This window comes from Crocuta crocuta, unplaced genomic scaffold (genome assembly GCF_008692635.1).
Source record: "Crocuta crocuta isolate KB4526 unplaced genomic scaffold, BGI_CrCroc_1.0 scaffold164, whole genome shotgun sequence".
NCBI lineage: Eukaryota > Metazoa > Chordata > Mammalia > Carnivora > Hyaenidae > Crocuta > Crocuta crocuta.
The window spans coordinates 4,455,762-4,479,556 of record NW_027530016.1 but is presented as its reverse complement, the minus strand read 5'-3'; the positions used below and the strand labels follow the sequence as shown (position 1 = coordinate 4,479,556).

The 23,795-nt window shown below is 44.6% G+C and overlaps 1 protein-coding gene across 1 annotated transcript in view; it reads left to right on the top strand.

Annotated features, from left to right (window-relative positions):
* The window catches only part of CRIM1 (cysteine rich transmembrane BMP regulator 1), a 153,858-nt gene that overhangs the window by 100,015 nt on the left and 30,048 nt on the right, over positions 1-23,795 (top strand). The window contains exons 8-13 of the mRNA XM_077764309.1: positions 1,345-1,473; positions 9,797-9,953; positions 12,613-12,734; positions 13,898-14,107; positions 17,780-17,995; positions 22,281-22,502. Coding sequence (XP_077620435.1) covers positions 1,345-1,473; positions 9,797-9,953; positions 12,613-12,734; positions 13,898-14,107; positions 17,780-17,995; positions 22,281-22,502 — 1,056 coding nt within the window. The remainder of the gene's footprint in view (positions 1-1,344; positions 1,474-9,796; positions 9,954-12,612; positions 12,735-13,897; positions 14,108-17,779; positions 17,996-22,280; positions 22,503-23,795) is intronic.

Genomic DNA, 23,795 nt, shown 5'->3' with positions numbered 1-23,795 from the left:
TAGAACCCTTGATCTTAGCAGTGCAGCTAAAACCCTTATTTTAGTCTCTCTCTTCCATGGCAACTGGAGATGAAACTTGAGGAGACAGTGTGAACTAATGGATAGAGTGTTGGACAGGAGGTCAGGAACCTCTGTTCTATTCCCAGCCTGCTACTGGGTTGCTATGTAAACTTAGATAAGCCAGTCACCCTCTCTGCACCTCCTATTTTCCATTTGTGGAAACCTAGGTAGAGACATTCTGTACTTAGCTCTTCACAAAGATTGTGAGAACCCGCTTACTCTGAAGAAGTTCATAGTACCTTTTGGTTAAAAGGAGCCCACAGAAATATGTCTGTGGCCCTGTTCCCTTCGCCAATACCCTTCCCACAATCTTACGTTATATCAATTGCCCCTTATCTGCCCTGCAAAACAAGGACCATTACAATGGGCCTTGCATCGCACAGAAGCCAAGATTGTGACCCTGGAGCCAGAATGCATGGGTTTGAGTTTTGGGCCCATCACTTACCAAGTCTGTGATCTGGGACAAGTGAGCATCCTAGATTTCTACATCCATAGAATGGGGAAGACAAAAGCGCTCCTCTCCCTGGAGTGGGATGAGGCCTGAAAGCGTTTATGAAGAGCATTCATTGTAAACATCATATAGACCCGTAATGCACTTTACCTAAGTGTATAATTACTTTTATGACCTGGGACAATCCTTCATTTTTAACATGGCAGGGAAGGTAAGGGTTCACCTTTGGCCTTGGTTTCTTCTGTGCATCTCTTCCAGAAGGGCTGCTCGCTCTTCCATCTGACTGCTTATGTCTGACTCTGCCACTCCCATAAGCCCTGGGCCCTGAGGATAAGCTCTTAGTCCTTGATACCCATCATAGTATCTGTAGTAATTAAAAGAGTGTCACATCAACACCAGGAAGTCCAGATTTCAGAAGTGTTGCAAAATGGAGAGCTGATTGACCATTCGAAGCTGTGTCCCAATTTTTATAGAAAAGCAACTCAGAAAACATCAAGAAGAACTAAAAGAATAGTTGGCAATTTACATGGAGTTGATTTAACTTCTGCCCTCTGCTTTCAGTAGTGGTGACCATGGGGGAAGTATTATGTGAGGGTTCCAAAAAACACATAAATTGCTCAAATGTAAAGAAAGAGAGTTTGGAGATTTTAAAAAATCTAAATAATCTTTCTGTTTCAGGGCTTATGAACATGATGAAAGTATGAAAGTTTAGGTTGTGATGAAAATTATTGGTTTTTCCTTATGCAACTACAGCAATGTGTGGTTTCAGAGGTTGAATAGCGTCTAAGAGGTAATCATGTGTTTCATTGATTTTTTTTTCCTATTGTTGTTAGAACCAACCTACATCACAATTGATCCACCTGCATGTGGGGAGTTACCGAACTGCACGCTGACGGAGAAGGATTGTGTTTACGGTTTCAAACTTGATCACAACGGTTGTCGAACCTGTCAGTGCAAAAACCGTAAGTAGATGGCCAAAGATGGCATTTTTTTTTTCTAAGCCTCCTATGATCTTGTCAAAGCATATTATGTGATTGAATATCCTTTTCATTCCTGTTGATGGCATTCCCTTAACAACCTGAAAGGAGAAAAGAAAAATTTGTGTTTAAACAGATCCACAGTCACTTAGGGGAAAAGAGGTTATTTCTTGTGGTTTTTGCCCCCATCTCGTTGTGTTCAGATACTCTGGGTATCTAGCCGCATCATGGGTGCAGCCCTTAGGGCTTTGGGGTACTGCTTTCCTCTTTCCAACCACCTATCGGCTCTCTCCCTAACACCCTTGCTGGGCTCAGCTGATGACAAAGGCGGTCACCCACACAGAGGGCGTCACAGTCCACATGTGGCAGCCATAATTCTCAGCATGTGCTTCACACTGTTGACCCCAGCTCTGTTCCATGTGCGTACAGTCACGCCTCCAGGCCATGAGTGACCTCTGAAATTTTAGGTCGGGTAAGTATATTGCATTGCTTCCAGAGGGGGAAGAATGGCCCTTCGTGTTTAAAATGATTTTTAATCCCTGATTCTTGTACTGCAATAAGCCTTTTCAGTCTTCTCAGCCATTCCATGTGTGACACGAGTTTTTGAACTTTCTTGGTCCTTTCCATCTTTTGACATAATATGCCACTTTTCTTATGTAAATGTGTGGCCCAGAAACAAATAGAACGCTTCAGAATGTGGCCTGATCCATGCAGTGCCATTGTGTAGCCCGAGTTTGCATTAGCGCTTTGAATTACACGTTGTCGGGTAATACTGAGTTTACAAGTCGCTAGAGCCACAAGGTGTTCTGTACGTCAGCCGCCGGCAGGTGCTTCTCCATGCGGTCCACATTTGAATATTTCAATTTTTTTTTTTAAATGATACAGACATAGGGCCAAATTAAATAGGAAATTATCCTGAGTTTTAAACCATTTTCCAACTATTTGGAATATTTTTGAATCTGGGTAATGTGGTAAGCATAGCTTACATGTCCTGATGCAAACTGTCAAACTGGAACCAGTTGTACAGAACCAAGGACAGATCCACACAGCACTCAAGACCTGCCTGCAGAATGGCATTGAACATAATCCTCACTCCTTCGGTGAAGTTGCTCAGCTACCAACATGTCCCATCCATCTCCCCAGGGAAGTCTTGAAACAGTCATATGTATCTTACTGAAATCAAAGTACATTATATTCCCAGCACTCTTTTGCTAGAAATTCTGTTTTAAACACAAAATGAAGGGAGTGGGACATGGCTTGTTCTTCATGAATGTGAGCTGGTTACTGGTGGTCACTGCTTTCTTTTCTAAATGTCATGAATCAGAGGTTCGATAGTCCTTTCTGCAGAATTTTCAGTTGTGAATGTCAAGCTTTAGAATCCTTTGTCCTTTTTTGTTTATTTTTTTAATTTGAGAGAGAGTGAGCATGAGGAGAGGAAAGCAGAGAGAGAGAATCCCAAGCAGGCTTCATGCTCAGCACAGAGCTCCACTCAGGGCTTGATCCCACGACCCTGAAATCAAGACCTGAGCTGAACTCAAGAGTCGGATGCTCAACTCACTGCGCCATCCAGGCACCCCTCCTTTGTCCCTTTTGAATTAACATTTGGTGACCTCCTTTATTTTTCTGAAATCTCTTTCCATTCTCTCTGATCTCTCAAGCATAGACCATGCTTTCTATAATAAGCAGGTTCTCCCTGAGCCTCTGGGTATAATTATCCTGAGCTCAGAGGCTTGGAATTATTTAATGTAGATAGATGCTCACTTTCTGATTTATCAGTTGTCTTGGGCTTTATATCCTCTTAACCTTCATTGTTCAGCACGCTCTTCTATAAGAATACTTCTGGTGAAGACAGACACAAAATAGCGGTTGAGTAATTCAGTTTCTTCAGTTTTCAGTGTTACCATCACCGCGCCTGCCTGATGGAGCTGGCGCTGAGATACAGTTTACAGAACCGTTGTTGTGGTGGTGGTTGTTACCACCTTTAAATGTTCTGGAAGCCTCCACCCACCAGGGCTGTCCTGCCTTCATCACCTCCATTTGGAAAGCCGACTTCAGTAGGGACCTGCGTTGGCACCCACACGTTTGCTTTCCTGGCCAGCTTAGATTTTCTAACACCGAGATCACTGGTCTCATATTATGAAGAGTTCATATGCCTGATCTCCCCACCTACCACCTTTCACCTGGGCTTTGCTGTTTGGACTTTCTCGCCACATGGTTGTGCTTCTATAAGACCCCTGGCCCTTCCCAAGGAACCCTTTGTAGCTGAGTCCAGAGAAATTATTTTCCTTTGGTTGTCATGGAAGCGAGTCAAAAATTGATCCCTGGCATTTTGCAAAGAGACTAGAAGGACAGTTCTGCTCTGCCTGTCTTCTGTTAGTGTTGCCTTCTGGCTTTGTCACACAGACATACATGCGCACTGCCCGCTGGGCACCTCCATTACATTAACACGGAGGAAGAAATATGTACAAGACATTGTTCCATTTTGTGTCAGCAGTTTTGGTTTTTTTGTTTTTTTACATAGAAATCTTGATCAGCTGTTCATTATTTGCAAATTTTGTTTGCAGGGATCTCTGGTCTTCCTTCCTTCCCTTCTCCTTCCTTTCTTCCTTTGCCTCATACAATAGAGCACCTGCCGAGTTCTAGGCATGGTGCTAGGTGTTAATGCCTCAGACATGAGTAAAATGCAAGATGTCCGCTAAGAAGAAACTGCCTGTAATCAATATGCTAATGAAATGTCATCATTTCAAGTCAGATTCTATGATGTACAAAAGTAAGGCCGATTAAGAGGAAGCATTGGTCCCAAAGAAGAACCTGGGCGCTTGCTCTCTCCAGAGGAAGGAAGTCACTGACCCAACTCCCAGGACCTTGCTGGGCACTCAATAGATGTTGTTTGAGCGAATGAGCCAAGAGCCATCAGAATTGGAGATGCCATTGGGCATCATTGTTGTTTGAGATCCCCTTCCGAGGTCTTGCTGCTCTGGCCGTGTATCCCTTTTGCCCCCACGGAGATTCTTGACCCGGGTTACTCTTTTGCCATCTCACTGGCTGCCACCCTATACCTAAGAACATAATCAGACACCAAGTAGAATTTGTCAGTTTGTCTATATCATACAGAAGTCTAGTCTTAGAGCAAGCATTCTTTTCTCTCTCCCGCCCCCCCCCCCCCCACCCCTCTTACTCGCCCCCCATCCTCAGCTGCTCATTAACTCATNATAAGGAATCCTGACACCTCTGGGAGCCACACCTTTTGGAGGTGAGTCAGAGTCAGCCAAACTGCCAGACCCTTAGGTGTCAGACTCCTGTCACCGTACGTGCCCAGCTCTCCTCCCAGCCTGTGGCATCAGGCCGACCTGTCTATGGCTGGTCAGGTCAAGTTGCCTCACCTCTCTCAGGCTCTGTGTCCTCATGTGTAGAGGGCAGATGATAATACGTTAACTCATTCTGAGGACTAAGTCAATCGATGAATGCAAAGCTAGCTTTACTAGCTGGCGTGTGGGCATTGCTCCTCTGTTTACAGGAAATGGTAGCTGTTTTATAACAGATCCATGTCGGAGTCAGCCCAAGCTGGCTGAAGTGGAAAGCCCTCAGCTTCCCCTCCTTCGTCCCAGCACAGGCCTGCCCCTGGCTCCTCTGACCTCTGAGGACACTCATACGAACAGCTTCCCTTCTACCTTTTCATTTTAACAGTTGAATATTCTCATTCTGTTTCACCTGATTTTAGAAAAAGGACTCTTCCTTGTAGTAAAGGATGGCATAATTGTGTTCTTTTTCCCATTACAGCTACTTGATAAGTGTTGATTTTGTATAAATTTCTCCCTTACGTTATTTTTTTTTTTTTTTTTTTTTGGCATCCCGCTAAAGCCCATCTCATGCGCAGTAGCCCCAACCATTCATACCTAAGTGTTCTGTTAGGGATTAGACCTTGTTTATAGACCCCTGGCATCAGGATTTCTTAAAATAAGACCAGTGCCAAATCAATATTTTCCCCTGTTCATTGCTTTGTTGTTTGTGCATTCTTTTTACATGTAGCATTTGTTGACTGCCCAGCATATGCCAAGCACTAGGGATATGAAAAGATTAAAGTGGACCTTAGCCTCAACTAATCTTAGTAATGTGCCAATATGCTGTAATGATACTGCAGCATAACCAAGCATATTATATACATAACCACTTTTAGATTGAAATCAAAACCCAGGGTTAATGAGTCTTCCAAAAAGTACATGGAAAGTATAGGGCAAAATATTCTATTTGAACACACTACTTTGCTATGTTAACCTGTAACAGATAACATTCTTGTAACACTGCTCAACAAAGTAATGCATCAAAGGCATACCGAGAAAATAATTATCCCCGACTCATCTTCTCATATGTAGAATAAGGCAAAGAAACATGGAAGAAAATGTTGAAGTACAATAGCAACAGAAGTTAAAACTAAAGTCATTTAGATGTGCTATTGGTAACCTAACACTTTATTGGTTTAAGCTGTTAAAACATTACTTTTTAACCAAAAATATCTGTTGTTGTCAAATAGACACAGTACACATCAGCTCACTATAAACTATATGTAGCAAATGACATCTGTATAAATTAAATGCCATCCATCTTTTGGCATCTTGTTTTCTACATCTTTACATCAAGTGGATTTCACCGGATCATTTTTAACTTCTCTTCAGCTTTAACATTCTCACATTCTAGGAGTTAACAGTGCTTTTATTTGGAAACTGATGCAGGCATAGAATATTAGCAAGAAAAAAAAGCCTTCATATTTTTCATGGAATATATATCTGAATCAAGTATCTAAACGTTGTAGCATTAAATACAAGAAAGCAGAATCCATGTTTTCATTGTGATTCAGAACCAAAGTAATAACTGAAGACCAAAGTCAAGATTGGGACAGCCATTTGTCGTGTTGCATTTCTTTGTTTAATACTCTCAGGGACTTCACAGTGTCCTTAACTGGTACATTAGTGGGAATTGGCGGTATCCAGGGGTGTGAAGAGCTACAGCAGAGAAGTGTAACACAGCCCCAAGGTTATAGTCAAGTGGTGCGCTGCATGCAGTTATGTGGCTTTCACTTATAGTAAAGAACTGATTGAGTTGTGTCACATTTTGGCCCTGGGAGCAAACAGCACTTTTTCTCCTGAGTAAACAGTTTACTACATGGCTGCTGTCGACCAGCTATGATGCACAGGCCCTATACATTGCTATCATTTATCACTTTCTCTTCAATGGGAATCTTCCCCTATGCATTAGAAAGCATTTTTAGATCATAGTAAAGTCATAATGCTGAAAAATTATGAACATAAAGCCGCCATTCTTTCTTCCATTTCGCCTTAGGTGATGTACTAAAGCTTTTCAAGGAAACTGAAAAACCCGCACCCATCTATAAATATTTCTACTTCTGTCTCTTCTGCAAACGTTATGTAAAACATTTGCTTTGATGGTACATTTTTAGCAAGAAAAGTCCATTAAGTGCTACAGGGATCTAGGACTACCTTGTGGTCTTTAATATTCTTTCTTTCTGAGAAGAAGAAACACTGGAAGATGATATTTTGAGATGGTTAGCACGTGCCAGTATTTTAGATAATTTTAAGTACTGGCAGAGGAAGTTTATTCAACCTGTTTATTTTTCTCTTAATCTGACAGCGTTGATGAGAGTGGAGGGGTAAGTAGCAAGAACATTGATCCATCAATTCATTTATTCAGCAGATATTGAACATTGACTCCATTCTCAATGCCATCATAGCACCTAGGCTGTATAAATAAAGGAAATAGGGCCCCACCCTAGAGCCTCCTTCTGTTGAGGGAACAGAAGGGGATGGGCCCAGTCCACAGCAGGCCAGTGAGCAGTCCCAACCTAGGGCAACAGTAGAGCATCCTGTCCTGGGTGGCATAGCCCATCTCCTGTCTGTGAGTACTCTGTGTTTGTTTAAACATAGCAGCCTTTGTTCGTAATGCTCTTCCATTGCAAAGCAGAGGTAGTTATAAACAAATGTAGGTTTAATCAGTCTGTTTCAGCTTGGTGAACAACTTTCTCAAGAGTGAAAACCAGTCTAGGACGCCTAGGTGGCTCAGTCAGTTAAGGGTCCAACTTCAGCTCAGGTCACGATCTCACAGTCTGTGAGTTGGAGCCCTGCATTGGACTCTGTGCTGAGTGCTTAGAGCCTGGAGCCTGCTTTGAATTCTGTGTCTCCCTCTCCTCTCTCTCTCTGCCCCTCTCCTGCTTGCACTCTGTCTCTCTCAAAAATAAAAAACATTTTTAAAAATTAAAAAAAAAAAAAGAGTGAAAACCACTCTAGATTGAAGTCTGTGAAAAGCAACTTTTATAGGAGCGGAAAAATAGAGGCACAAAGGTGCTCTGAGTCCAGAGTTTGAAGGAATTGAATCCCCAGGGATGCTGACTCTGGGACATTCTCAGAGTGTTTTTAATTCTTCTATTTCATACAAACATAATCTGCTTGGTGTCAAGACTTAAAAATTCATGCAATAGAAAAATGGATTCACAACTTTGATTTCATTGTCAGAGAAAGAAATGTGGCTCTGAAGTCTTCTCTCTCTTCATCGTCCCTTAATGATGGAACCAGGTGAAAACTGATGTCCTTTCAAATCCTATAATTACAAATTTTTAAATGAGCCATTTAGAATTTCACTTTTAAGGATGCAAATTAGTAATCAGTTGCTTCACAGTGTGATACAGACCCACGGGGTTATATTAAATATGTGTAATGAAAGGTTTATGATCAGGACAAAGTAGACATTTATACCATAAATCACATTTTCCTCTGTAAAAGATAGCAAATGAAATATTCACGCATTGCCAGCTAAGATTCACAAAAGATGCTATCTTAAAATATTTATGTAAAACATGAACCCATCTCACCTATTAAGTGTAGCTCAAGGTTTAATTTTAGATGATAAGATTTGTATGCAAGAGGGGACCCGTGTTCTGTTTTTCTTAGTAACCTATGCATTATTTGCAATATTTATGCTTAAAAGGTACCCAGATAAAATACAAATTCGTATATTATTCTGACAAAAATAGTCTCTGCTTCCCATCTTGCCAGTCCATGCAGAGCAGGAATCAAACATTGCTGTACTTTTTTTCTGTAATGTTTGTTTATTTATTTTGGGGGGTGGGGGCAGAGAGAGATGGAGACTGAGAGAGAGAATCCAAAGTAGGCTCCACCTTGCCAATGCAGAGCCCGGCGTGGGACTGGAACCCATATACCGCCAGACCATGACCTAAGCTGCAATCAAGAGTCAGATGCTCAACCGACTGAGCCACCCAGGCACCCCCAAAATTGCTGTACTTTTGCCATCACTGTCTCAGCCTCTTTAAATTTGGTTGACTTTCAGACTGCATCCAATACAGGCAGGCCTCAAGTTGCCTTAGTACACCCCCTGGCATGCTTTTCTCACCTGAACATTTTCATTCCCTACCTAAAGTCCTACCCCACACTTTTCTAAATCTTTTTAGAAGTCTTCTATAAAGCTACTGTCTCTGGTAGTTTCTTTTGCCCGTCTCCATAGTGTCTCCCCCCCCTTTTGTTTTAATTCTAAAATAATGTTATAACTAACAGAACAGTTAAACACTGCTCAAATTCTGCTAACAGAGGAGAGTTTCAAATAGTGGATAAACAATGTAGACATTTTTGCCACGTGCACTTTTTAGTGTCCATAAAGCTTATCCTAGCACCTGGGATATTTGTCAGTGGTAGGAAAAAAATATCTAAATGAGACACTGACTATTTCACTTTATATCATGTGGGAAGACTGGCTTGTTTTTAAAGAAAGGGTATGAAATCTTTAAGCTGCAAGTAAGATGCAGTATCATGGGATAATACGTAAAGCTCACAAGAGAAAACACTGAACATTTAAGAACATGCGTTACCGTGAGCATTTACTAGGAGCAAAACATATAATGAAACTTGGGGTGTAAGTTTCTGCTTCTCACCTTTTAACAATACACGGTAGTCAGTAGTTTGAGGTAATTCATATTATAAGAACAGATTTCATGAAAAGATACTGTTTCATCCACACCTCAAACAGTAGTTACCAGCCTGCCCTTCAGCACCAGATAGGAATGCGTTTCAGAAATCTGTTGTTCATAGTTGGGCTTTATTTTACATATTGCATGGAGTTCCATCGAGATACCCATGAAATCGCAGGTCTGTAATCTTAAACCATTTCCTCGTGCTGCAGTAGACGTGAGACATTTCCGTCTGTGGAACGAGACTGGAAAATGAGGGAAGGGATGGAAGTGTCTGTGTGTCCCTCAACCTGTCACCCCCTCTGTGCATCTTCACAGGGGAGGAGCAGTGCTCCGGGCTCAAGCAAGGCTGCACTTTGGATTGCCCCTTTGGCTTCCAGACCGACGCCCACAACTGTGAGATCTGTCAGTGCCGCCCACGCCCCAAGAAGTGCAGACCCGTCATCTGTGACAAGTATTGTCCGTTTGGATACCTGTGAGTATTTAGTTCATAAGATTTAGTCTTAACTATCTGGAACTTAATGAAACGTCCATAACTTAACTTTTGCTAGCAGTTTCGTGTGTGTGTGTGTGTGTGTGTGTAAATGAATGGATCAGTGATGCATCGAGTCCAGAACATCTGGGCTTGCTGTGTTAGGTGAATCAGAGAACAGAAAAAAGAGGGTGTAAACACTCAAGTTTTACTCTTACTTTTTTACAAAGAGGGACCAGAGCCTTTTAGGGCCACTGTCCTTCAGGTCTCCCCTGTGAGACTGCCTCATAGCAGGGGCCTTTGGACACTGCTGGTGGGGACCAGAATTGTCATGAGTTCCTAGTATTGAACGTGCCACAACCTTTCATAACTGTCCCAGGGACTATTTTGTGATGATTTATTTAATGCGCACTATAAGATCGATGGACAGTCGCTCGTTGGCAATGTGGAGCACGTTTTTTGGCCATGCCTCAGTGTCTTGCCTTGGTTGTGGTCTGTAGTTCGTACTTCTTCTTTATGTAGCAGTGCATTTTATGAATTTCTTTAGAGATAAGAACCATGACTTGTATTTTCAAGTATTCTTTGTTGAGTCAAACCCCATGAAAATCTAGATTATTCCAGAGGATAAAGACACTTCCCATTTGTTTAGTGTCTGTATTAGGGTCTCTTTCTGCCCTTATACTGAGTTGGTTCCCTAAACAGTTACCTTTCATAATCTTGCTTTGTCATTTTTTTGCTTGGTTCCCTTCGCTGTCTTTGTGCCTTTCCAATTCGCTATATTTGTCTAGTGCTAGTAATTGTAAGGGACTTAGATCCGTCATCTCTTGCCTGTCATCCGAAAGTTACCATTTTTATTCTTCCTCTTAGAAATCCTAGTTTAGCAGGGATAGGGGAATGTTAATTCTAGTTTTAATCAGATAGTTAAATTAGGAGTGCTCGCTATTCTTAGGAAGTCCCCAAATAAATAAACCATCATTGTTCTTAATCCTGAAATGTGACTGTGATACCAACTCAACTATAATTATTTCTTAGCTTTACTGCTTATATAGATGAAGTGTTATTATCATAATAGTAGCTACAACCAACCTGCTGAGTATAATGACAGCTCAGAATCAAGGCTGCATTCAAGTCCAGCCTTCACCTTGGAGAGAAATCTCTTACAGGACTGTGGGGCCCACTTTGTGTTCTTATCAGGGAGGACCAGGTGGACCACTAGACAGAAAGGAGCACTGCATCAGCTAGAACGCATATTTCAGCGACACCCTCTGAAGGAGGACTGTTGGCCAAGCACCGTGTGGATGAAAAGCATCTGTCAGTGCCCCTTATGCGTACCCGCTGAGGGGATTGTTACTCTCTGTGTACAGCAAGAGCTTACGGAAGGGGTAGGTGGGTGGGTGGGTGGATATACATAAAGGAATGAACAAACCAGATAAAGCCTCACTAGAACTTAAAAATGACATTCTATCTGACAGGAGTATGAATAATTCATTTACTTCATTGTTCTCCTTGTGTTGACATAAATAAGATCCTAGCGCTCAGCTCTCACTTTGCTCAGCAGATTGTAATTTAATTGTCACGTGGGCAGTGGTCTACTGAGCTGTCTTCCCACGGAGCTGTCTTCTTTTGGAGTCCCGTAACTTATCCAAGATGAACACAGGATTTTTTTTTTCTTTTTTCTGTTTTCAGTTGAACCCACTGTTGCCGCTTAGGGCTAATGGGGATGAAACCTCTGAGGCCCGTTAAGTCAGGCGGGGCAGAGCCTGCAGAGGAGATGTGGGCCTCGGAGAAGACCCAGGCCCGCGGCTGGCAGGACATAGAGTGAGCTCCTCTGTAACAGACAGTGACTTTCTCCTTTTAGAGAAAATAAGGGATGGTTGTCAAGAGTTTTTCTTTTCAGAACATCTCCACTTAAAACTGCTGTGATGTATTTCATAAACACATGTTTATTTATTTAACATCCTCTTTCTGATCACAAATTTAGCCACTCGAGTTGATTAAAGGAAAAAGACCCTTGACGCAGACTTTTTCCTTCATCCTGCACGCTTCCTACCCCATGTGTAGAGCACTCTTGAGTTGAAATTATTTTCTAATGAGTGGACGCTGATGGCAGGGCTTCTCACAGCTTTAATTCTTTCTCACAGCTATGGCATCCACAGGTCTGTGAAGCCTTAACATTCTCCTTTTGGCCTCCCTAAGTTCGGTGAAGCGCTCATTACTATTTCTACTAGTGCCTGAAATTTCTCGGCCGTCGTGGCCCCGTGGGAAAGGCCCACTCTGAGAAGGAGGACTCGTGCCCCCGTGCTGGCCTCCAGCCGTGCCCAACAGTGTGCCCCTCACCATCCTGTCCATGGAATTCTGCATCCATCTTTTTCATAGGATGGTACTCCTTTTCCTAATTAAAACAACAGTCACATCATTGGGGTTCTGATGGTCACATCCCAGAAGCACATTAGTGCTTGGGCAATTCTAAACCTTGGCCACGGGTGGGTGGCGGTCACGGCCACAGAGAGCTAATTACACATCAGTCCACGAGTTTTTGAGAGCATAAGTCAAGTCATTCTGCCTCACAGCAGTATCGCTTCCCTGACCCTTGATCTGTGCGCGTGGGCATCATTCGAGACTTTTGGATTTTCTGACCTCTGACAAAATTTTAATTACCCAGGAAGAATAAGCACGGCTGTGACATCTGTCGCTGTAGGAAGTGCCCAGAGCTCCCATGCAGTAAAATCTGCCCCTTGGGTTTCCAGCAGGACAATCATGGCTGTCTTATCTGCAAATGCAGAGGTAAGTGCGAACGCAGGGCCCCCCCGCCCCCTCGGAGCAGCCAGAACTCGGAAACGAAGAGCAAGAGGACGTCGTGTAAATGAAACAGTTTCAGGGATGCTGGTCTCCTCAGGCACAAATGTCACTTGTCCATGGGACCAGCCCTTTCCTTCTGTCTCCTTGGAATAAGAGCCTGGGATAGAATTCAAAATGAGCATGTAACAGATAGGCATATCGGAACGAATCAGTGACCTGTTACCTCTTCACTTTCACTCATCTTCAGAACGTTAGTCTAAAGCACCTTTGTGCTGACCTCCTAGAGGCTGCCTCTGTCCAGCAGTGGCTTGATAGAATTGATGCAGCAAAGAGCCCTTCTCAGAGCCCGTGAGGGTGGGCCTGGCTAGGCAACCCACTTATGTATTTTCTGGTAACACAGTTTTCGCTGACAGTTGAAACTCGTGCTGAATACGCACATGCCAGCCTACATGTCTAGATAGGCACGAAGCCTGGGCATACCTTTTGCCGGGGACTTCCCATTCCAGGGACGTCCCTGAAGCTATGGGAGCAGGCACACTGACCGCCACTTCTGCCCATACCCCAGCACCCACCCCGGTATGTTTTCATTGTCCACATGATCCACTCATTGAGCAGTAAAAGATCCCCGAAGTTTGTGCTGTGTTTTGTTTTGTTTTGTTTCCAAAGTTAGACACTTATCACTTTAACAGTATTCTTAAGGGATCAGAGTAAACCAAAATCTAGCCACTGCTTCGATTGTTCCACTGAACAAAAATCTGTTAGTTTCAGGAGGCCCACAATTTCCCCATGGGGTGACTTCTAGAGAGGCTGTTCTGCATCTGTGAAACACAGTGTACCATTTGCTGTGAGATCAGTACTCGTTTACTGTATAAAGTATGAGCAAGGAGGAGTGCAGGGAGTAAAAATCAACTGTAATCCCACCAATAGGAGAGAAACATATTTTCCAGCTTTTTCCTATTTTTCTTTTTTTGTTTTCCAAATTGAGAGCATACCGACTTACGTTCTTTTCACGAGCCTTTCCTGTGTCGTGAGCTGTCCTTTGTACACGTGACTTTTGGTGGCTGGGTAGCATTACCTGGGAGGACACTGCAGGCTGTTTCTCCTGTGCCGTAGCTGCTGCTTGACCAGGCTGCCTTCTGTCTGTCCAGAGGTCCCTGCTTCAGCCGGGCCACCTGTCCTGTCAGGCACATGTCTGTCCATGGATGGCCATCATCATAAAAATGAGGAAAGCTGGCATGACGGGTGCCGGGAATGCTACTGTCACAATGGACGGGAAATGTGTGCTCTGATCACCTGCCCGGTGCCTGCCTGTGGCAACCCCACCATTCATCCGGGACAGTGCTGCCCGTCATGTTCAGGTAAACGCCGGCTGCCATCTTGTGCACTCCTCAGCAAAATGACTTCTGCGTTGCAGGGGCCTCATTGCCTCTGTGAGTGTGGGGGGACTTGCAGGGGATGACTCCCAGAGCACGTCTCAGCTCCCTGTGGCTTTTGTCAGCAACAACCACAAAATCAGCCAGGTGTTAGTAATGATTAGCCAGAGGCCAGAGAAAATGCAAAAGCTCTAAAACTACTGTCCTCATTCTTTAATGGTTTACTCAATTATACTGGTCTTTGAACTGTATTTTTTTTTTAAGGTTTGCAGATCTAACGTCCTTTAAAGTCCAGCTCTCCATTTTACAGATAGTGTATTGAGGCTGAGTGATTTAGTTAATTGGAGGGGGTTGATGTTAACTTTATTCCATGAAAGCATATTATTTATAAAGGAATATTTGAGAGGGAGAGAATTAGCGAAGTCTGTGGCTAATGCCCTTTTCTAAATTAATAGCTGTGTGGTACTCTTGCCAAATGGAGACATTTAGAGTGACCACACATCCACAGCATTTAAAATCATAATGATAGTAATCAAGAGAAGTTGCTAGAAGAACAGACCAGATTATATAACTCATGGGGGTCTGAATTATGGTTGTCAATATCAGTAATTATTACCATAATACTTGATCTAGTGCCTTTCATCCAAAGAGCTCAATGTAGTTTTATATTTATTATTTCTTCCTCAGTGCAGGCCACTTAGAGTTAGGGGAAAATGCATTCGTGCAGTGTTTCATTTGAAAAACAGATGCAGAAATACCAACTCTCTTACCGGAAGTAAAATAGCTTGTCAGAAGGCCAGGGAGAAGTGAAGTCTCGGCATCCTTGCATCAGATTTCTTTTAAAGTTAGAGTGTGTGTCCTGTCAGATTTCAGACTCAGAATTCCTTCTTGTCCAGCCTGTCCCATCCCGCCCCATCCCGTCCCTCCCTGTGGATGGACCCACCTGTGCCGTGGGTGCAGTCAGGTCAGGAGCCGGACGCCTGTCTTTCTCCAGCTACGCAGGCCCGGCCTGAGAGCGACTGTGGCCTCGCCTGCCGTGGCACGGGAGTCCCTTTTAGCTCTGCGCTTCTAGGCCCCTCAGTAACTAAGGTATCAGCGACAGGCAGCCTCCACGCCCCTGTAAAGGACCAGATTTTATTGGCCTCGGGTGAGTACTGTGTGTTCTGCATCGAAAGTTTCCTTTTTCACAGGGTTTGCTAGTTAAATATGAAAAACTGCTAGTGTCCGCTGAAGCAGAAGGTCAAAGTGCAGTATAATGAGACAGCTCTGTGGACTCTTTGGGGAAGAAAAAACTCATTTGTTCTCACAAAGACCCCGTGCCTTAATTCTAGGCATGAGTGTGTGGAGTCTTGTCCCCGCTTGTCCTCCGTGAAGAAGTCTGAGCCAGACAGGTTCAAATGCAAAGACATTAGTAAGAACAGACCATTGGTTTAAGAACTGAAAGAACGGGACTAAAGTCCGTCTTGTGTGGTAAAGAGATCGGGAAGACTCTTGCATAAACACGCACAGAATAAATGATGTAACGATGTGGGGGCGAACATCTAGATATACATGAATAAAGACATCCATGTATATGGATATGTAGGTGTATTTGTTTCTAGAAATCTTTAGTGAGTTACCACTTTTGGTCTCTCCTGAAGAGAGGCCCCAGAACCATCGCCTTCAGGGACCCCTACATTTTCTCCCTTCTTCCATTGGAGGAGCAGCTGTTTTCCTCTCTGGGATACTCTTCAGCCCTCCTACTAAAAGATTCACGGGGCACCTGGGTGGCTTAGTCGGTTAAGCGTCCGACTTTCGCTTAGGTCATGATCTCGCAGTTCGTGGGTTCGAGCCCCGCGTCGGGCTCTGTGCTGACTGCCAGCTCAGAGCCTGGAGCCTGTTTCAGTCTGTGACTCCCTCTCTCTCTGACCCTCCCCTGCTCACACTGTTTCTCTCTCTCCTAGAAATAAATAAAAAAATATTAAAAAAAAAAAAAAAGATTCACCAAACGATACTGTTTCTCAGGTGTCTTCCTCCTCCTCTCCCTCTGCCGCGTTGTTTGTCTCTTGTCCCCATCTCTGCTGCCACTTGTGTGTTCGCCTTGAGGCACGGAGTATGGCAGAGAAGCTGGTCAGACACCTGCAAACGTGCGTCGCTTTCTTCCGACCCCTTCCCTCCGTATCAGCATTGAGAAGGGCGAGCGCCTCTGAGGCCTTTTGGAAAGGAAAGATCAGTAAGGGAGGCTTTTGCAGGCTTAGCTTGTTGCCACTCTTCGGAACAGTTTTTGTCTTTGGAAACCATCTCGGTCTCCCTTCACTTACATTCTAATTATCGTGCTCTCCACTTGGCTCCTCACTGGAGAGTTTGGTCTGGTGGCTTATGAATGTCAGCATTGGCTAGCATGTCATTTCCCCGTAATCCGTCCACTCGGGCAAAGCTCCGGTCTTTCCTAGTGCCCTTGGGACAAAGCCACGTTAGCAGTTACCTCCTCAGCTAGGAGTCTGCCCAACCATACCTCATCCGTTGTGGACTCCCGTGCCGAACACCACTTTGAAATAACAGCACGGGAGTGCCTCAGAGAGTGCAGCTCCAGGCATCTCCGCACAGACAGGGTAGCTGTCCTGGGGCCCAGTCTCCACTGAGCTCCAAGCACGAGCTAGCCGTGGTGTCTCCAGACCGATTCTCGGCAGGGTTCACCACCATCAGCACCTTCTTGAAATGCTTGCTGTATTTGGATGGCCCGAGTTTGGTTAATGTCCTCATACTTCTCATCTCCCTCAGCACAACTTCAGGGCCACTCCCAGTGCCTCTGTGGACCTTTTCAACGTTAAGTCCCCTCTCTATCATTATCATCTCACCAGGACACCAAAATCGCCTCTCTTCCAGGGCAAGAAATCATAGTTATCATCAGTTTCTGGGTATTTACCTCTCTTGATGATGACATTGCCAAGCAAATGTTTAGTCTCAGGTGAGGGTTTCCAGACTGTTGATTCCAACAGAGCACATGCCTGCTCCGTTTGCTGCCGGCTCGTCTAGGGGCGTGGCCCACTCGACTGCAGGGTGTGTTTCCAAGCATAAATGTACTCAGAATCCTAGAGATAATGAAGTGGATGGGGCACCGACTGTTTGGAGGTTGTGTTTAATCTGGAGGTGTATCCATGATCCAAACAAACATAGTTAGGGGTTCGAATTCCTCGTCTGCCCTGAGCCCTCTGCTCCTCCTCTGTAACATAGGCTCACCTACTTCATAAGGCTGGTGGGCAGAATAAATGGAATAACACACATGAAGCCCCTGGCACGGAAATTGGACCACAGTTGAGCACTCAGTAAATGAAAGATTGTTATTCTAGACACTTGCTACACATTCAGAGATCCCTAAGAGGCCCTGTTCTCTTCTCGACAGGAAGAGCCCACTCGAGGTAATTTAATTCTCTTATTGAATTCTGTCATTACGGTTGACAAACTGGAACCACTTGAACCTCACTTCTGGAAACCAGCTCGCCATCGCCTTCTATCCCCGTGCATGGAATATTTCTTCCCCGTTGTCCTGATAAGAATAGAGATAACTTTGCCGCCACATCTCTGTCCCTTCGAGCAGATGACACCAGCTTCTCCAAGAGTTGGCAAGATGGCAGTTGAATAAATTCTTGTATTTTGATTTTTTTTGTCATTCCCCAGATGACTTTGTGGTGCAAAAGCCAGAGCTCAGCACCCCCTCCATTTGCCATGCCCCCGGAGGAGAGTACTTTGTGGAGGGAGAAACCTGGAACATTGACTCCTGCACCCAGTGCACCTGCCACAGTGGCCGGGTGTTGTGTGAGACAGAGGTGTGCCCCCCGCTGCTCTGCCAGAGCCCTTCGCGCACCCAGGACTCCTGCTGCCCGCAGTGTACGGGTAAGTGCGCTGCGCGCGGGGCACACTCAGGGGTGGGGGAGAGTGCGGCCTGGGGGGGCTGTCATTCTGCAGCGCCAGCAGGCCGAGCCGAGCCCCATGTGGCGGCATGCCAAACCCCGGAGCCAGTCACCTAAGCAGGAACAGCTGGTGGCCTGCTTCCTTAAACCCATTCCCCTCCATCAACCGCATATATTTATATAATTAATATGCCTTGCATCCGAGGTGACTTTGAGAGGGGAAAAAGACTGTTTTTTCCTGCCGTTCTTGTCTTAATCCTCCATCTCAGGCCCGGGAGATGGTCCTGCCACACCAAGCTATTCCAGATGATTTTGCTAATGTGAAAAGTCATCTTTGTCTTTAGCAAATGTGAAGAGCAGTTTTTGATAAATAACGTAAATAAAATCCTTTGAAACATAGAAGGGTGGTGGAGATACCCTGAGAATGTTAGAACAATACACATAATGTTCACCCCCTCAAATCTATAATGATGAATAAATTATGACACAAAACTATTAACTTGGCTAGCACTGCACGTGTACAGAGTATTGTTTTCTTTTTTTAATGAATAATTCTTCCTGCTTCATCGAAGATATTCTTTTTTTTTTAATGTTTTATTTATTTTTGAGAGAGAGACAGCATGAGCAGGGGAGGATCAGAGAGAGAGGGAGGCACAGAATCTGAAACAGGCTCCAGGCTCTGAGCTAGCTGTCAGCACAGAGCCCGATGCGGGCCTTGAACCCACGAACCGTGAGATCATGATCTGAGCCGAAGTCGGACGCTCAACCGACTGAGCCACCCAGGCACCCTGAGTATTGTTTTCTTTTTACTGCTTAGGTAACTGGCCTTCCCTTGTAAATTTATGGTCATGATGCAGATATACAAATGTGATGAAATTTTGTCAAGATTTTAAACATAAGTTACTGGTTTTATAACTAAAGTAGCACTCATAGTTAACACCAGAATATATTCATCTTTTCCAGAAGGTAGTTTGTATATATAACATCACTAAGTGGACAGCACAGCTTCTTTTATTTGGTTCTTGCTTAACTTTTGGTCTTTTCCATTTAAATCAATAATCATTTACCTTCTAAATGTATATTCTTAGAGTATTTCTGCTCAGTAAAACATAAACCTATGTGTCTCATTACTTTTTAAGAGTTTTTTTTAAATGTTCACTTGAGAGAGAGAGAGAACGCACAAGCCGGGAAGGGACAGAGAGAGACAGGGAGATCTGAAGCAGGCTCCAGGCTACAACCTGTCTGTTAGCACAGCCCAACGTGGGGCTTGAACTCATGAACTGTGAGATCATACCCTGAGCCGAAGTGGGACGCTTAACTGACTGAGCCACTCAGGTCCCTCTCATTACCTTTTTGTTTTCTAATCACTAGTTTATTCATGTGCAAAGCCTTGTAATGTTTTTCTGTCCAGTTACTAAGGGGAACAGACACCCCTGTGCGCTGGCTTTGAGTTTACTAACTTACAGTTGGGTGGCTTGTCCTTTCTTAACGTGTAACCTGAGAAAGAGTTCAGTGATAGCCTTCGTCTTAAACATTAGGATTTATTGCTCTATGTATCAGTATTCAAATGTTCCTCTTAAATTTGTGAATAAGAGCATTTCTGGAATGCTGCTATTTAAAAATAAGGCACCTGGCCCATAATCAGTCTTCCTGAAGTTTCCATTCATTGTTATGTTGCAGCAATTTTAAAAAGTCTTAAAACACAAAGCATCAGGGGCGCCTGGGTGGCTTAGTCAGTTAAGCGTCCGACTTTTGCTTAGGTCACGATCTCGCGGTTCGTGGGTTCGGGCCCCACGTCGGGCTCTGTGCTGACTGCCAGCTCAGAGCCTGGAGCCTGTTTCAGTCTGTGACTCCCTCTCTCTGACCCTCTCCTGCTCACTCTGTCTCTCTCTCCTAGAAATAAATAAAACATTAAAAAAAATTATAAAAAAAACACAAAGCATCATTTTCTTCACAGTAAATTGTTAACAGTAATGTTGATAAGTGGTATATTTCACCTCTGGAAAAAGAGCAACTCTAACCTTGGAATGTTTGCATCCTGAAGTAGTCCAGAAATGAGTCATATGTACAGTTAGAAGAGCTGTGTCCCTCCTGGTGATGATTTGCCCTCAGGTGCCCTGTCACTCCCTCTTCCTTTCCTGGGTCCTTCCACTTTCCCCTCCTCTAGCCTGGGTTTAGAGCGAGGTCTGGACATGGAAATGGGGTCACAAAGATCGAGCATCCTTGCAGGTGGTGATGCTTCACCATAGTAAGAAAAGGGCGAGAAGGGAGTAACACTTCTTTCTTTTTAAGGATTTATTAAGTTCTTTTGCATTCTTTACTGATTAGAGTTGGAAAGCAGCATAGTGTAGAAGAGAGAGAGGTAGAATAAAGATAAAAGGAATGGATGAATGCCAGTGAAGGAGTTGGTAATAACGAAGTTTAAGAGTTCATATTTGGAATCAGAAGTATAAAGAGGGCATCTCTGGAGTGGGAAGAAAACAGGAAGAGAGGCCCAAAGAAGGAAAGTACCGTGGGCAAGATTCCCAGATGACCTGTTCAGCCAGGGTTGGGTTAGGGGTCTCCTGCCGGGGGGAAGGAGCCCCCAGACTCTGCATGTCAGCCCTGGCTCCTGCTCCAGCACTGACAGCACCAGGCGGAGTCCCCCAGGATCCTCTCTGGACCTCGACAAGGGGCCTCCAGGGTCTAGGGTGTTCACTTGCTGCTTCTCGGCTCCAGCCTTGCTGTCCCTGCTTGCTCTTCTACATTTTTATTTTTTATTTTTCTAAATGTTTTATTTATTTCTAGGAGAGAGAGAGAGAGACAGCGTGAACAGGGGAGGGTCAGAGAGAGAGGGAGTCACAGACTGAAACAGGCTCCAGGCTCTGAGCTGGCAGTCAGCACAGAGCCCAACGCGGGGCCCGAACCCACGAACCGCGAGATCGTGACCTAAGCGAAAGTTGGACGCTTAACCGACTAAGCCACCCAGGCCCCCCTCTTCTACATTTTTAGACACGAGGGTGGACACTGCTTGCAAGAGCTAAGCTATCATAACCCAGAGGAACCTCATGCCAAAACACCCCCTGGACACGGATGATCCTGAAAAGGTCACTGAGAAAGGAATCCCATCTCCCCATTTTTAACCCATATGGTTGTCATCTGTGGAAGCATCCCCGATGTTGGACCTAGAGCAGTGGAACCAATGTCTGTTTTTCACTTGGGAATACCTTTGGGACTGGCACTAGATCTGGTCACGTGATTTCAAGGAGAGGGCATGGCACCCATTCCATTTTGCCAGCTTCCCTCTGTTCCTCAGAGAGAGCCCAGAACAAAGCAGCTGCTTTGCTCGTCAGAGAGGCTCCTGTCAAATCAAACTTGTTGGCTGTAGGACATATTCATGAGGTGGATGGAAGGAGAATGTGACATTTAGAGCTTCTACATCACTGTGATAACTCCCTGTCTATCTCAGATTTCCCGTCGCCTTTTTAAATTCAAATTTCCCATTGTCTATTGGCCATTAACATGAATGCCTGAACACTGGGATGTTACAAATGTGTGTTTCCAAGGTGTGGTGAAAGTCTGTTTGGATACTAATTGGTTAGGACTGCAAATAGCTACATGTGAGAGGAAATCCAGCTACAGTTTTTAGACAAATAGAAGTTTCTTTTACATACGTTACAGGTGTTTGTCGGCTTTGATCATTGGCTTAGATTACGAGGTCCGTCTCCTACTGATACGATAAGGATATTACAGCTACAGGCCACATACTTCTCTTCCAGGCGGGATGAGTGCGGGAGTTGTACCATATCTGTGCTTCTATTAAGAAAGTGGGAGCTTTCCCAGAACTGCCCTCCTTAGCCATTAAATCCCATTAGCCACGACCGAGTGAGGTTAGTCGAAACCTTAGTTGCAAAGGAGACTGGAAAAGCAGGGAGCAGGATTGTCTTGTTTGACTTACACCTATTGTGATCCAGATCCTCCACCACCTACCCACTCCCAAAAATACCAGGATTTGGGTAAGCTACAGAGGAAGAGTAGAGTGGATATCATACAGACAACCAACAGAATCTGGGTAACAGGTCTTTTGTGGGTCCTTATTGTCTTGCTTGTAAAATTCAAGACCCTGCCCAAGTCAGACTTGCCATTTCATTCCTGAGTTACTTGTACAGGAGGCACACGGAACCACAGTGACTGCGTGTGCTTTTTCTCAGACACCGTGACGTTCACTGGGTTGCACAGTTGGTGGCTTATAGCGTCTTCTCCCTGCTGACCTTATGTCGTTTTTCCAGATGAACCTCTTCAGCCTTCCTCATCCCATAATGAGAGCGTGCCTAGTTACTGCAAAAATGATGAAGGGGATATATTCCTGGCAGCCGAGTCCTGGAAGCCTGACGTGTGTACCAGCTGCGTGTGCATGGATAGCGTCATTAGCTGCTACTCAGAGTCTTGCCCTTCAGTCTCCTGTGAAAGACCTGTTTTGAGGAAGGGCCAGTGTTGTCCCTACTGCATAGGTAAGAGCATGAAAAAAAATCCTGGGTTTCTGCCAGGGGCTGCTACATCTGCACTGACAGCCATTTGCGTGGATCAGTTAATGTTTCTGACGCGTCACACAGACCCAGAGTGGTAGGATCCGGCAGGAGGGGGGTGGGGAGGATGTGTTTGCAAGATAAAACGTGTTAAGAGTGAAGAAATGCTCTCTCGGAATGCTGTGACGGTAAAGCGCTGTCATATTCTTTGGGCTCCTTTGCTGTTCCAGAATTTTCAGTATTCAGCTCTTTTTCCACCCTGTTATTTAGTGGTCTTTTTGTTCATACAGAAACACCACATCCCATATTAAGGTACCCTCAGCACATAAAGCTTGCTGCTGCCTTGAGATCAGCTGAGGACGAAATACTGATTTAGTGTCCCAGGTATTCCTCTGTCTGCTGACACTTAATTGATTCCATTTAAAGCAAGCAGTTGTCCATGGTGAGGGCCTTCGGGACACAAAGTGAGGCCAGAGAAACTGATAGAACCCTCTCCTTCTGACCCATGGGGATCCAGCTTGTCAGCAGAAGACATATGTATGTTTGCCCCTGACGTCTATACTGAAGCTGACCCTAGGACATAAGCCAGACGCCATTCTGGAGTCCAGAAGGCCAGCCTCAGACAGCTGGCAACTCCAATAAAAGCACAGTCCCCACTCCCAAGGCTCTCACTGTCTTCCATTGCTTTTGTATTGAGTAAAGCGCCTGAAGTCACGTGAAAGACAGTGACACCTCTCAGTCCAGTAACGAACGTATAATCAGAGTAGCAGGTGAAAAATTAGACAGGCTGTGTGCATTGCATGCATTGTGCATTTACTGCTGGAGATTGTTGCATGCCCTCTAGATACAAGTAATTACGTGTATTGGGGTGATACTTGAAGAATGTGTGCAGGTACACGGTGGCCATAACTCAAGCTTATCAGGACAGTGCCCTCTCCTTGACTGTGCCACCTCTGGCCACTTGACAGGAGGCTGCTTCCTCTGAGTCTTACTCTGTGTGTTGGTATATAAGAGGAGCAGAGATCCTAAAATCACAATTTCTGCCCTGAGGAATTGTAGACAGCTAGGTTTTTCTCAGTGTAATGGCCAGAGAGTATTAAAGTGTATGTTTGGAAGCTGATTCCCTTTTTTTAATAGAGCAACCACTTATGTAATTTATTCTTCAAACCATGATGCTTTTGAGAGAGAAAACAGGGGCTGTTCATTATGATGGGACAGCAGCTCTAGACCGGGAGCGTCCGAAGCAAATTCAGGACATACAGTTGCCCTGCCTTTTAG